Genomic DNA, 16,064 nt, shown 5'->3' on the forward strand with positions numbered 1-16,064 from the left:
GAAAATACTAAATGCAGTGCAAATGTACATAGGGGCTGTTCATAAATTACGTCATCTATCTTTGACGATTTTTGACCCCCCCCGCCCCTCAAATCATCCAAAAATCAAGCTTCGGATGAATCTGTTTCCTCCTACGTCATGTTACCATCATCCGATGTCCAGACCCCCCCCCACTCCTCCCATTTGAAACGAAGTAATTTATGAATAGCCCCATACTCGTACTTATGAAGGTATATTACTCGAAAGAAATTATAGGTACCTACTCGCTTATTTACATGTTTCGTCATTGCATTTGGTACCTATAGGTTGTAAAGTTTGTATCAACGAGGGTTTAAAAACGAACTGGTACTGAGGATCTGATGATGATTAAGGTGGTCACGGATACCAATCAACCATGTAGTAACATGATTAGGCTCGTTTGATTCGTCTCAACAAGATCTTTGACACTGAAGATACACAGGGTCTGATGATGGAGCTGGAAGGTGGCCACGGGTACCAGTCTATCATGTAACTAAACAACTTCGTGTTTGGGCTCGTTTGATTCGTCTCAACAAGATCTTTGACACAAGACAGTACTCAGGGTCTGATGATGGAGCTGGAAGGTACCATTACCAATCAACCATGCAACTAAACCACATCGTGTTTAGGATCGTTTGATTCGTCTCAACAAGATCTTTGACACTAGGTGATACTCAGAGTCTGATGATGGAGCTGGAAGGTGGTCACCGGTATCAATGAACCATGCAACTAAACCACTTCGTGTTTAGGCTCGTTTTATTCGTTTCAACAAGATCTTTGACTCAAGATAGTACTCAGGGTCTGATGTTGGAGCCGGAAGGTGGTCACCGGTACCAATCAACCATGCAACTAAGCCACTTCGTGTTTAGGCACGTTTTATTCATCTCAACAAGATCTTTGACACAAGGTAGTACTCAGGGTCTGATGATGGAGCGCGAAGGTGGCGACGGGTACTTGTCTATCATCATCAGCTCCATCATCATACCCTGAGTAGTATCTTGTGTCAAACATCTTATTGCGACGAATCAAACGAGCCCAAACACGAAGTGGTTCAGTTACATGGTAGACTGGTACCCGTGGCCACAGTCCAGCTCCATCATCAGACCCTGAGTATTAACTTGTGTCAAAGATCTTGTTGCGACGAATCAAACGAAGCCAAACACGAAGTGGTGTAGTTGCATGGTTGATTGGTACCGGTGACCACCTTCCGGATCCATCATCATACCCTCAGTACTACCTTGTGTCAAAGATCTTGTTGCGACAAATCAAACGAGCCCAAACACGAAGTGGTTCAGTTACATGGTAGACTGGTACCCGTGGCCACCTTCCAGCTCCATCATCAGATCCTGAGTACTATCTTGTGTCCAAGGTCTTGTTGAGACGAATCAAACGAGCCTAAACACGAAGTGGTTTAGTTGCATGGTTGATTGGTACCGGTGACCACCTTCCGGCTCCAACATCAGACCCTGAGTACTATCTTGTGTCAAAGATCTTATAGAAACGAATAAAACGAGCCTAAACACGAAGTGGTTTAGTGGCATGGTTGATTGGTACCGGTGACCACCTTCCGGCTCCAACATCAGACCCTGAGTACTATCTTGTGTCAAAGATCTTATAGAAACGAATAAAACGAGCCTAAACACGAAGTGGTTTAGTGGCATGGTTGATTGGTACCGGTGACCACCTGCCGGCTCCATCATCAGACCCTGAGTATTATCTTGTGCCAAAGATCTTGTTGAGACGAATCAAACGAGCCCAAATACGAAGTGGTTTAGTTGCATGGTTGATTGGTACCGGTGACTACCTTCCGGCTCCATCATCAGACCCTGAGTACTATCTTAAGTCAAAGATCTTGTTGAGACGAATAAAACGAGCCTAAACACGAAGTGGTTTAGTTGCATTGTTGATTGGTACTGGTGACCACCTTCCGGCTCCATCATCAGACCCTGAGTACTATCTTAAGTCAAAGATCTTGTTGAGCCGAATCAAACGAGCCCAAACACGAAGTGGTTTAGTTGCATGGTTGATTGGTACCGGTGACCACCTTCCGGCTCCATCATCAGACCCTGAGTACTATCTTGAGTCAAATAAATACATATAGAATGTCAGGTCGTTTCAAATAGTTTTAATCCTGTCCGGTAGTTTATTAAACTGTACCATTATAAATTATAATACTATAAAAACAGTGCTAGGATCAAAGTCTCTCGTTGCGGTTTACACGCACACAGTATAGCGTTTTACACGGCGCCCGCCGCACACAATGATAAAAAACCTCGTCGTCGCCGTTGAAAATGTGCGGAGCCGACCGACACACGTCCTGCCTCTACAAGCTCTGCCGCGGCACTGAGCTGGCGCAGCGCGCGTCATCGGTAATATAGAGTAGTTTTCAAAAAATTGCCAAAAAATTATAGTAGAATTTCATAAACACTAATGTATACCAACAGTATAAGCAAACGTTGCAGATTGCTTGAGTATGAAAATGACTTCGATATTAAGTAGATTTTCGTAGGAATTGACACTTGTTTCGGAGAGAAAATCGAGTTCGTTTTACTTTGATTTTCTCTTTCTCAAAGGTATGTAGGAAAAATATAGTTTGATATGCCTAAAGTACAGGGTATTAGTAATACAAAATAGCCAGGTTTAGCAGAGTAAAATTCTCAACATTTCCAAATAAGAGCTCGCCATTCAGTGCTTCACGGGGTTTTTCGGAAACGACCATCAGAAAAAAAATCATTACTAATTTAATAAGTCCTTTTTCTAATATTTACAACGATATTTATAAAGATAAGAAGACGCTTTTACTGGAACAAGTACTCATTGTTTCTAATAATGAGCGCAAAGTCCTGAATTTCGTCGACTAGTATCATCAATTTTGCATTATTTCGACTTTTCTTGTAAGAGCGCTCTTAAAATAAGAAGGGAAGACTTTTAGCGATAACTCATAAACGGCTTAACTGATCAAGTTTGTTTTAATTTTATTTGATTGAGTTTTTTAAGCACTATTTTCGTGATTTTTTTCATAATTTTTGGACAGTTGGTTCAAAAGTTAGAAGGTAAACCTTTTTTTTTTCTTTTTCTAAACGATTATTTCCGAAATGATTGACTTTATCAATAAATGTTGTTCAAATACCCCTATTTGTTTTGAAAGGCTTATCCAACGACACCCCGCACTATAAGGTTGTCATACAAAAAAAATTGTCACACACATTTTGTTTCTTTCAAAGCAATTATTTCCGAAATGATTCACTTTATCAAGAAATGTTGTTCAAAGACCCCTATTTGTTTTGAAAGGCCTATCCAACGACACCCCACACCATAGGATTGACACGAAAAACAAAATCCTCACGTACATTTTGTTTCTTTCGAGGCGATTATTTCCTAAAATATTCCATCCTACTAACCCGGGGTTAACCGGTTAAACCTGGATTTCCACGGTTGCCAGTACAATTTGACACTGGGTCAACGGTCTAAGCGGTTAACCCCGGGTTAGTGGGATGGTGCAAGTGACGCTACTAGGGATAGTCAGTTATGATGATATATAGCCTTGAACCGAGTTCAAAAATCAGCTTATGCGCTGCGGTTGGGTATTTAACAGGTGTGGGGTGCAAGCGTGGTGAAATATCGCTTTTTCGGACGTCGTGTTAATTATTAAACAAGACAAAGCAGCCACCACAAAGCAGTATAAATTATTAAACAAGATTAATTTATCGAAAAACACATACTTTTAAGATCCCGATTTTAGCTTCGTAAGGCCCAACGTGCATTCAATTAGAACCTTTCATATACCAAATAATGAATAAAGTATCATTTCTTTTGATTCATTGCATTCTCAAACAAAATTCAACCCAATTAACTATGCAACAAGGTTCAAGTAAGTTACAAGGTAAGAAACTCTCTAAACATCGAAAGTATCAAAACCGGCCAAGTGCGAGTCGGACTCCGTAGTCCGAAGTCCGGACGAAGGGTTCCGTACCATTACGCAAAAACCGCAAAAAAATCACGTTTGTTGTATGGGAGCCCCACTTAAATATTTATTTTATTTTGTTTTTAGTATTTGTTGTTATAGTGGCAACAGAAATACATCATCTGTGAAAATTTCAACTGTCTAGCTATCACGGTTCATGAGTTACAGCCTGGTGACAGACAGACGGACAGCGAAGTCTTAGTAATAGGGTCCCGTTTTTACCCTTTGGGTACGGAACCCTAAAAACGACTGACCTGTCATCGCTCTAGATCCCAATTTCAACTGTCAGAATAAAACCTAAATTGGTAGAACGAATGACAGACCGCCGAATTATCTAACCTCGGCAACGGCAAAAAGTTGTTGGCATAGCAACATCTTGCTTAACAAGAAAAAAGATAAACGAGTAAAAAGTTTAGTTAGCGTCGAGCCACATTAGCGGCCCGCTGACGCTGACGCTGCCGCTTGCGGAGATAAGCGTATACAGTCACCATCAGATATATCGGAGCGGCCGAGGTGGTCATAATATCTGAACACGCACTCTAACGCCTTGACAATAAAGTCGTGTTCGTTCAGATATTTGTGAGCGCCTTGGCCGCTCCGATATATTTGATGGCGATTGTTCCTATAGACATGCAAGTTAGGGGCTATTCATAAATTACGTCATTTCAAATTAGGGGGGGGGGGGGTCTGGACATCGGATGATGGTAGCATGACGTAGGAGGAAACGGGGTCATTCAAAGCATGATACATGGATGGGGGGGGGGGGTCAAAAATCGATGACGTAATTTATGGACAGCCCCTTACGAAGAATTTTCTAAAATTTAAAAAGTTCTACAAAATATCAGGAAAAGTTCACAGATGTCATAGGAATCAAAGGTAAACTTTCATCGTGGAAATGGAAAATTTCGATTCCCATGCAAAAATAAGAGATGATTCCGAAATTTTTCTATGTGGAAATTTTCCAACCCCACCGCATATCAGTATGAGCGTGGATGTGTATGGTGAATGAACGACTGGCTGGAGCATGCACCAAACCGTGATGGATGAGTTGATGAAGTTAATGAGTCACGATGAGTGGCGGAAGAAAGGGGAGGCCTTTGCCCAGCAGTTCACGGCCCAAGTTAACCATGAAGTTTCCACAAGCGTAAGCGACTGGATAATGTGTTCAGGCCCCGTTCACGTCCTTATTATACCTACCTCACGCAACCGACGAACGTGTAGTTAGTTATACTTGTGCTATTTTAAGAACAATTGTAGCGGTGCCTGGTTAAATTTAACCATTTTCAAGAAATGCAACCTACATATAACTTTTATTGCCTCTTGGCGCGCTTTTTTAAGAAACCGTTTATTTTTGGCTCAAATATGCGAGATTTTTATGTACTTTATTGTCGGACGGACTTGAAATTTCGGTTTAAGTACATACTTAAATCCACTTCAGTTTCCTAAGGCCCAAGGTCCTGCCTATAGTACATATTCAGTTCAATTAAATTTAAATCATATTCGATTGGAACAGAGTTGCTTTGGCTTTGTTTCGTTCAGTTTTTAAACGACGCAAAATCAACTCTATTTCTTACAGTAAAGGTTTAAATTTCTGTGGCAAAATTATGCGTTTTTCATTTGTATGGCAGATGTGGATTATTTGGAATTTGCGATTCCAAAAATGAGTGAGGCGAACGCACGGTAAGCTGAGGCAATACTGAGGGCCTACCGCGAACACCGAAGTTTGCAAATTGTAGGCATCTCTCTCTGTCACTCTAGGTACGCCTTGATTGGAGTAAAAGAGAAAGATGCCCGCAATTTGCGAACTTCGGTGTTCGCGGTAGGCCCTCTGAACAGCTTTTGTTGACAAAAACGCGTGGTCTTAAAATAAAACTTGTTTTATGTTTAACAATTGCATTATTATGAGTCAATGACCCGTTCCTCGGATATTATTTTTGTATAAACGCATACTGCAGTTAATGCAGATTTCATATAAATCGGTTAAGCGTGAAGAGGTAAGGCCTGTGCACACCGGCTTACGTGTGCGTGACGTGCACGTGTGCTAAAATGTTGGAGCCGCACACGCACACGTCACGCAAGCGGTGTGCCGTCTTTCGTAAGGATCTGTATACTACAACGCCGCACGCGCACGTGCACGTCGTGCACACGCAGCCGGTGTGCACAGGCCTGTAACAGACAGACAGACAGATAGACAGACAAGGGTTAATTTCGCATTTAAAATATTAGTGAGGGATGAATTCGTTTTCCTTATCCAGGTGGACTTTAGTGCTTCTCGATTAACTAGAAATGAATTGTCTTGATCAACATTTCCCAAACTATGGGTCGCGACCCACTGGTGACCACTTGGCCCTGAAACTACTAGGGCATCTGAGCGTTACCAATAATATTTTATGCCCCATTTTTAAGACGGCCAAGAGGTGGGTCCCGAATTTGGCAGTTTTTGCTAGGTGGGTCGGAGCCCAGTTAACTTTGGGAACCACTCGTCTTGATTATGCAATAGGCCCCAGGCACCGACCAGGGACCGGAACAGCCATAAACATGACGACAACCTAACATTTTAAAAAACTTTTACAATAAAGCTAAAGCATTAACAAACTCAATTAACTTTGAAAAAACTAAACCATTCTTTAAACAGTCTTTTATCAAATTCAATTGGCACTTCTTATCAGGAGTTCGTACAATTTATAACCCATTTTCAATAAAAGCCCTGATAAGAAACTTTATTGTACTTTATTAGCGCCCATGGGAACCTACGCGATCTTTTTAGGGTTCCTTACCCAAAGGGTAAAAACGGGACCCTATTACTAAGATTCCACTGTCCGTCTGTCTGTCACCAGGCTGTATCTCATGAACCGTGATAATAACAAATACTAAAAAGTACGGAACCCTCGGTGGGCGAGTTCGACTCGCACTTGTCCAGTTTTTATGAGATACGAGTAAGTATCTTGCACTTTGCACTACTAATCCCATATGCCCACTAACTTTTGACTGGAATTTGAACCTGAAGATAAGTGTAGCAGAGTTCATGTTCAATGGGTCGATAACGACCCACTGGGTATCAGAGTTATTAATTGTAATAGAGAGGTAGTCTAAGAAAAATCCGCGTCTTAGTTTGACAACCGAAACAGATGGCGCCTATTTAACCATTTAACCACGCTGACGTGCCGCTGACAATTGACACGTGACATTGACAATTGTTAAGTTAATATATATTTCCGGGTCGATAGGTTAGAAACCAGGATTTCCGTTTGAACTGAACTTCAATGAATATGTTTTTTGCTCAGTAATGTTGTTTAAAGTGTAATATTGATAGTTTATTATTTATTATGCAGTGAACTAACGTGGAAGTGTGCAGCAAATGAAGAATTTGTCTTGAAACGCGTTTAACCATTTATTTATTTAAACTTTATTGCACAAAAGAAAACTTATCGTACAAAAGGCGGACTTAATGCCAAAAGCATTATCTACCAGTCAACTTTAAGGCAAAGCAGAGAGATTGTGGGCGGTGCTACTAATCACTAAAACCACCAATCAGGGCCGTCTTAAACTATGTTGGGGCCCCTGGGCACATAAGAATTTGGAGCCCTTTTGGAAAGTAAAGCAAGCTAATTAAACTAACATTTTTTCTACTATGATCTTCTATTTATTATGGGTATTCAAATATACTGTTTGTCGGGGCTCCCTGAGGACGGGCCCCGTGTGACCTTATGGTAAAGACGGTACTGGCCGGTGGCCCCCATTCAAACTACCATTCTCCAGTCAACACACCTGCCCGCCATCGATCCATCCATCCATCCATCGTGGCTATTTGTAAAGTCCAGCTATCACTTTACTAATAAAAGCAACTATCTAACCATTTTATCATTTTTTTGGCTTGGTCCTTTTCGTGCTCGGTGGCCAGCCGTGTAGCACGGGCTTAATTCAGGATTGGACAGTCGCCATTAGATATATCGGAGCGGTAAAGGCGCTCACAAATATCTGAACACGCCTCTATTGTCACGGCGTTAAGGTTCCGTCACACAGGCGCGTTTTCCAGGCGGGGCGTGACCGTTTTATATGTAAAAGCGGCGCGCCCCGATCTCGCCCCGCCCGGAAAACGCGCCTGTGTGACGAAGCCTTTAGAGTTTAGAGTGCGTGTTCAGATATTGTGAACACCTTGGCCGCTCCGATATATCTGATGGCGACTGCAGTTTGTCAACAATGTCGATCCTTCGCTTTGACATCTCAAGTATCTTTAAGAGAAGCCGGAAGTTTTCGTTGGAACAAATACAATGTATAAATAATAATAAATAGACCAAGTTCCTATGAAGCCATTCTCATTTTCTATACTTACAAAGTTGCATGATGAGATGGTTAATTTGTTTAATATTATTTTAAGCACGTGCTTTGAATAAGTTCTGAGTTGGATGTCAATAATGACTATACCAGGGGTGCGAAACTCCTGACTTCGGGCAATCTCGGCTCCGTTCGGCTCAGCATTGCTCCGAGCAATTATTAGGGTTGACACAACTTGACGTCCCTTTGCGTGCACAACCACAGATAAGATAATGGCTTGAATTTTGACAACCCTAGCCTAACTATATATTAGACAGGGACAGCATGTTTCGTCCCTGAACCGCTGGCAAACTTCGGTTTTGTAGGAAGTTTCCTTTCTGTACGGTAGTATGTACTATTATTTATTCTATGACTATACATATGTGTATACTGGGATCCTTATGCCAGTAGTGACCCGCGGATGACCCGTTTTAATATATTTAACCTTTTAACCGCCTTAGACTGATATATAAGACATACAAAATCGGGCTCTTTTCGCCGCGGTCTGATAAATAAGACAACACTTCGTGTAACTTCGTACCGCCGGCGACACGAAATGAAAAATTCTATCGCGGTTAAAAGGTTAATACATTATATGATGTCACGTAAATGTTGTATTGACTTGTGAAAAATCCCTTGAGGCCTAATACTTACAGAAAACATTTTTGAATTTGAATAAGCATGTGCCAACAGCATAGGCCGAACAATCTATTTATATTTATTCAATAAATAACACTTAGTAACAAGCTAATTGACTCATATTAAGTCAAAGAACAAGGAAAGGTATATGCCTAATAAGGAAATAATGTAGAAGAATAGTTTGCAATCACACTGATACTGCTTGCATGTGTGTGTCGGGTGAATGACCTAAACAAGCACTGATTAGGCACAACAAAGAACTAAAAAATATCTGGCCAGTTTATCTTTGCAATGTGTCAGTATTTACGGTACGGTAGCATAGGAGCCGTCAGATTTTTGGCTCGAGGCGTAAATATGAAGTGTATGCTTCTGATGTAGCTCACTGAAGCTCGCACTATGCAAAAGAAAACGTACGAGAACGGTAGATGGTAGCACTTGCTCTGGCTATGTACATGTTTATGTTTTCGATTCAGGCCAAAAGATGGCAGACCCTCCAACACGCACGGTCCCTATAGCAATAAAAACATTAAACGGTTAATAAGCAGTCCTAATTTAGGACTCCCAACAGAAGCAAGCCAAGACCCGTCCAGCTTTGAAAAGCTTGTCCTGTTGGGATGCGTCGAAGGGAGAAGAAGTAGAGGCAGGGCTCCAACTCGATGGTCTGATGCCATACACGACGCCACGGGCGTCAACATCCAGGTGGCAATACAGTTAGCCCAAAACAGGGGGGTTTGGAGAGTGGTGGTGAAAATCTGCACTCCTGATGATCACGACCCTCAGCCTTGAGGAACCGACACAGAAGAAGAACAGAAGCAAGGCTAACTTATTAGAGACAGCTTTATATATTCATAAAATTTATAGATTAAGATGCTAAACATTATGTGCCACTTTTTACCTTGCCCCCTAGAATCTGCTTATCACATTGACAATTATATGAAATTCCTGGTAGCTTTAAAATTGAATGTGACTGTGACGACTTACACAGTGTACATTAATCAAATTCCTCGACTGTACATAGGTTAAGGTACCACCAAAGAAATCCCGGTTCTCAAGCTTGCTAAGTTCCAAAATATCATCTCTACTAATATTATAAATACAAAAGTAGCTCTGTATGTCTAACTGTTCACACTTAAATTGCTGAACCGATTTAGATGAAATTTGGTATGGAGATAATTTGAGGCTTGGGGAAGGACATAGGATTATTTTTATCAATCATCATCATCATCATCACCCCATAATATTATTAAATATATTAAGAACGGGTCACTCACGTATTTTCAAGCTCCTGATGATACTCCTCAGTACGGAGTGAAACATGTCGAGCGTTTTTCGACTTAAAATGCGTGAGTGACCCATTCTTAATATATTTAATGTCTGTGTCTCACGGAAGTTTTGTTATTAAAATCTCATAATAGTCATAATATTAATATTATATTAAAATATACTTTGCTATTGCTGCTTGATTATGTGGTACCTTTTGCCTGTCATGTATGTGTGTAAATGGGGTCTCTATTGTTTCCCAAATAGTTTTAAGTCGTAATGTATTGTTTGTCCGAATTTTCGTTAGTCATAATTGGTTTTTTCTTAGAAACGCGTAACTTTTCAGGATTGCCATAAAACAAACCTAACCTAACTTATCTATAGAATAACCTTACGAAAATCCTGAAAAATTAACGGTTTCAGTTTTATGACTAACGATAATATGACAAACTATACATTATGACTTAAAACTTTATGGGAAACAAAGGGACGCCGTGTAAATGTCTTTAAAATCCAAAAGGTAACAACATGACATGATGTAAGTAATGCCACAAGGACAATTTTATTTTTCAGGTTTAAATAGCTGTGTCAGAATATAAGTTATTAGGTTATTACATAGGGAAAACCTATAATTTGAGAAATATAAATACTGAGGTACAATTCATTATTTACCACTGTTCTTATAGTCTATTATATTTCTTAAATTTTTTATGTGTTGCATAACTTGCATATTTCACAAAAACAACATGATCCTAAATGGCTTTTTAGGGATCTGTACCCAAAGGGTAAAAACGGGACCCTATTTCTAAGACTCGATTGTCCGTCCATCCGTCTGTCTGTCTGTCTGTCACCAGGCTGTATCTCATGAACCGTGATAGCTAGACAGTTAAAATTTTCACAGATGATGTATTTCTGTTACCGCTATAACAACAAATACTGAAAAGTATGGACCAACTCTCGGTGGCAGAGTCCGACTCACACTTGTCTGGTTTTTTTAATTTTGACAATCTTTTTAAAGTGAGTGGTCTTTGTACTAAGAAACCGCAACATTAATAGAGTAATAGTGGCTTTCCATCAGAGAAGGTCCTTACGCTTCATCTGCAATAAGGGCATTTCTATCAGAATTTCTGTTCGAATTTCAGATGGAAACGACCATATTGCACTTGAAGCATAAGGAAGGACCCTTCTGTATGGAAAGCCACAGTTAATTTCTACAACAATCAGACCTAACATTGACATTAAACCTTTCATAATTGGTGTGTGGGTCAAAAATTGTGGGTTCAAACCTCAGTTGCCCTGTATAATGTACAGTCAACGGTAAAAATATGGGTGTACAAATCATCTCAAAAATATGTCCCATAGCTCTTATGTCAGTGAATTAAGAACTATGGGACATATTTTTGAGTAAATTGTCTACACCCATATTTTTACCGTTGACTGTATAGAGCAGAAAGAAAATTGTTCTCGATAAAAATTACTAAAAATTTGGTCACAATCCTTATCATTATCATACACAAGACAAGAGGTTAACCAATTGATCACATGAATAATTTTAATTTTTAACAAGCAGAAACGTCTGCTGGAAGTATTTAATGTTTATAACTGTTTATTAACGATTGCTGGATATGGTGGAAAGATTTGCTAGCAAGGGATGAGGTCTTGGTGGCTCAGATGGCAGAGCGCTGGCATATCGATCCAGAGGCTGTGAGTTCAAGTCTCACCCAACACAGTACTTTTTCCACTTTTAAATTCACATGAATAATAACAATGATTATAATAACAGCTTGAATCAGTCTATACCAATAGCAAATTAAATGATTGAATAATATTTCACTATTTAGGAAAAAAAAAATGGAAGCAACCTAGATGTACTTTGATCAAAAATAATGTTTTGTAGTATTAATGCTATCATTTTTGTATATGAATGTGAACAAGCACTTCTACTACCTAAAAATATTGTTCATGCTTATAAACATAGCATTAAAACAGAAATTAAACTTGTACTTATCTAGAAAAATAATGGCCCAGATTTTATTCATTTCATAATCACAGTTAATGTGGTCAAGATAAGAATATGCAAAAACTCAAATAGAATGCCTTTGCAGGCTTCAGAAATAGGTAATCAACTAGTTCACACCGCTAGCTATGTGTGTAGAGCACAGAATACACATTTATAGGTTATAGTGCTTGTTGCTATGCAAGATTTCAACTCCTTCAAACAAGGCAAATATTGAGTGGTGTAAGCAATATTTGCTTCTGAGTTGACACACCTGCTTTATGGACTTTAGTGACTGTATTTTAAGCAGTCAAACCAGATTAGGTACAACCAAATTGAACACTACAACACATAAGACTTTCTAACTATAACAACCTTGTGGCCCCAATAAGATATTTTAAATCACTAAGTTTCATGTTTATAAATTTCAAATGCAATGTTTTTAAAGCGTTTAAATACGGGTATAACCTAATCAAGTGTAATATTAATGCAATTTATAGGTTATGAATTGAATGCCCTTGACAGAAGAAAAACGATGAACGAGCCAGGTTATCACAATAATTCCAAGGTTGCTAGTCGAGAGCGCAGCGCGCGTGTGCTGCGGCTCAAGGCCGTAGCCACGAAGCGGTCGCGGACCCGGGGGAACTCACCTCTGCACATATCCATGTCGCTCTCGCATCCTAAACACGGAAGCACTTTCAACTAGCCATAAAAACACTGAAAAGGATACAGGCCAAGTCCAGGTTAAATCCGTCCTTGATGTAGCGTTTCCGCCGCTTGCTGACCATGCCCTTGATGGGGTTGGTCATCTTGATGTTGGAGATGGAGTTGGCCATGATGGGCAGCGGGCGCAAGGGGCGCGGGTCGGCGCGGCGCGGCAGCAGCAGGGCCGCCGTGCCCTTAGCGGGCGCGCCCGCGCCGAGCGCCGCTAGCTTCTCCGGGGCCTTCCTCTCGCGGCGCCGGCAGCTCACGCATATACCCATGCAATAACCTCAGCCGTGCCGCGTTCATCGGGCCGGCTGAGCGGAGCGGCCCGCGAGCCCCGGGACCGACGCCGCGGCCGCTCAGCTCGCGTCCGCCATGCTCCGCGACCGCCGAGCCGAGACAAGCCTGCCCGGCTGCACGCGCCTCGCGCGAAGCGCTGCTCCCCGTTCCCGAGGCCGAGATCCTCGCTCCGCTAGGCTCCTCCGAAACCACTTTCGCACACGATCACACTATTGCATAGCTTCACACCCGGCACCGAGTTACGCGTACGCACTCTCGCTTCACGATAGAGCGAAGAAAAGATTTATCTCGTGCGAATGGCGTCCATCGTTCGTTTGCACTAGAACACGGCCGAAGAGAAACAGTTGCACAAGATGGTTATGATGGCCGAAAGTGTTCGTGCATCTCATTTCCGCGCGCCCGAACTGCACGCAAGGGACAGAGAAGGAGCACAACCTCTTATTTTCTAGTGGCTGGTTAGCTCTTTGTTCGAGTTTCCATTATTTAACGTAGCGCCACTGTTGATTCTTCTACCGCCTGTTTCTGAACCTGAATTCACTAAATTTATTTTTTCATGCAATTTTTACGATTACAAGTAAAATAATTGATTCTGTTTTATTTTAAAATTACTTTAAAATAAAAACAGTAATAGAGCTAGCAACATACAGAGTGAATGTAGAGTTGTTGTGACTGTTTTTAAACAGATGGCGCTATAATCAAGGTCTTAATGAAATGGCGCGAGATGTTAAAATAAATCCCGCACAAAGTCCCACAAATATTTTTTCATTTCTTTACATTACATATAATTGAAATAACAGATGTAGAATTTAAATTACAGTTTTTTACTTATTCGACCTAGGTATAATATAATTAATAATGTCACCTCATCAAAATGGTAAAATTTTAATTTAGCAATGTAATCGTAAAAAAAAATAACAGTAACTGCAATACATACAGACAATGTCATCATCATAAAATCTGGCCGTTTCAGTTCATGCAAATTTAAATACCTATAATCCTTATTTGGGTTCATAATTATAATAAAGTCATTCACCCCTGTTTTACGACTCGAAAGTATACCTATACGGTAGCCCGGTAGTAGAGATAACAAAAATGTAATAAAAGATTACTGCTCATTATTGCTGAAATTGACATTGGTTGAAATGGTGGATAACATTAAGGCACTAGCAAGCACTATATAGTTAATATTAATACTAATACTTACACAATGTACCTACTTACAGTACTTACACAGCTTTTACATTTTATCTTCGCGCAGAAATTGACCCAAACCTTTTAAATTGTATTTCACTTATTATTTTTATCGAAGTGATTTCGTAGTAATTTTTAATGCGAACTGTTGTTTTTTTTTAATAGATCAACATCAACACCATGTTTTCTGTTGTCTCCAAGTTGTCTCGTCTCTAATAACTTAATAAGATGCCTATGAACGATAGCTGTATGAAGGTATATTATTTTTGTGCTACTTTTTATGACATAGGAGGCAAACGGGCAGACGAATCGTCTGATGGTAAGCGATTACAAGCGCCCATGGACACCTGCAAGCCTGCAACACCGGAGATTTCTATTTGTTAAATAAGTGTAGGTGGGTACCTATCGTCAATATCGTATGATATCATGATGTCATGTAAAACAACAAAAATATATTTTTACATTGTGCTAAGTTACATACTTATTTAGCACAATGTAGAAATATTATTTCTATTTATTTTCACATTACCACGCCCACGTACAAGCTACTCGTAGATATTAGATAATTGAGCTCAGTAGACTGCTTGTTGCCAACCGAAGCACGTGCTATAATTTTGCACGAACACCTTTGCCATTTAAAAAAAAAACTAGTGTCTATTCCTTTTACCACAGAGTCGAAATTCAAACATCCGATTATTTTTCCCGCCTTCAGTAGGTATAGCTTCAGCTGGCTTCAGTAACGCGCCCATCTTTATCGATTATCGTATCGATAAGCTATAGTGACAATCGATGCATTGAGGCAATTTTATTTGACCTTGATGCGCTATGATGCAGAATAATTACAAATGATGTTTTAATGACTGCTATTAAAGTGTAGGTAGGGCTTAGCAACAAAGACGTCATACAATAAATATTAGTAAACAATGAGATGTTATAATAAACTGAATGATTGATATGTTTGATTAAGCCGCCGACCCAATAAATTAGAGGGACTATTCATGTGTGTAATTGTAGGTATTATTGTTAATAGCGCAACAAGAGAGTTAGAAGAAGCGAGTGCTGATTTTGAGCCCCGAGCAAGCGAAAGATTCTATTATAGAATATGCGTAAATTGTTTGTTCCTGTGGCACACATGTGGCGTTCCATATATGCTTTAAACTCCTCTTTTCCTCAGTCTTAAGGGTCCTCATGCACATGGATTCATAAGGACCCTTTAGACATGGTACGCCACATATGAGCTGACAAATACCCAAAAATCACGTCTGATGTACTATTACTTTTTTTTATTTGCTGGTGTTTGATTACTTGCAATTCATGAGTTACAGCACTCTGATAGAGTATGCAAGTTTCCTCAGGATGTTTTCCTTCAACGAAAAGCGACTGGTAAATACGTACACGTACGTATACGTAGGTATATCGTACCTAGATAGGTAAATTCAGAAAACACTCATTGAGTTGACCGGGGTTTGAATTGAACCCGTCACCTCCAGATTGAAAGTCACACGCTCTTTCCGCTAGGATACCAGCGCTCTCTATAAACCTATTTTCGAGACCGATATCATACTTTATTTTGCTACTAGTAGTTGTATGTATAGGCACCTTAGAGTGCAGTAAGCATGCATTTTGCCAACTACTCCAAACGTTACTTAAACGTTACACTCGAGACAATGTAAGAAG

At 40.2% G+C, this 16,064-nt stretch overlaps 1 protein-coding gene across 1 annotated transcript in view; it reads right to left on the bottom strand.

Moving 5' to 3' along the window:
* Positions 1 to 13,747, bottom strand: part of LOC134797792 (phosphatidylinositol 3,4,5-trisphosphate 3-phosphatase and dual-specificity protein phosphatase PTEN) — a 61,669-nt gene extending 47,922 nt beyond the window's left edge. The window contains exon 1 of the mRNA XM_063770161.1: positions 12,922 to 13,747. Within this exon, the coding sequence (XP_063626231.1) occupies positions 12,922 to 13,174 (253 nt within the window). The 5' untranslated portion in view covers positions 13,175 to 13,747. The remainder of the gene's footprint in view (positions 1 to 12,921) is intronic.
* Positions 13,748 to 16,064: the final 2,317 nt, after the last annotated feature.

The sequence above is a fragment of the Cydia splendana genome, chromosome 15 (assembly GCF_910591565.1).
Source record: "Cydia splendana chromosome 15, ilCydSple1.2, whole genome shotgun sequence".
In the NCBI taxonomy this organism is placed as follows: domain Eukaryota; kingdom Metazoa; phylum Arthropoda; class Insecta; order Lepidoptera; family Tortricidae; genus Cydia; species Cydia splendana.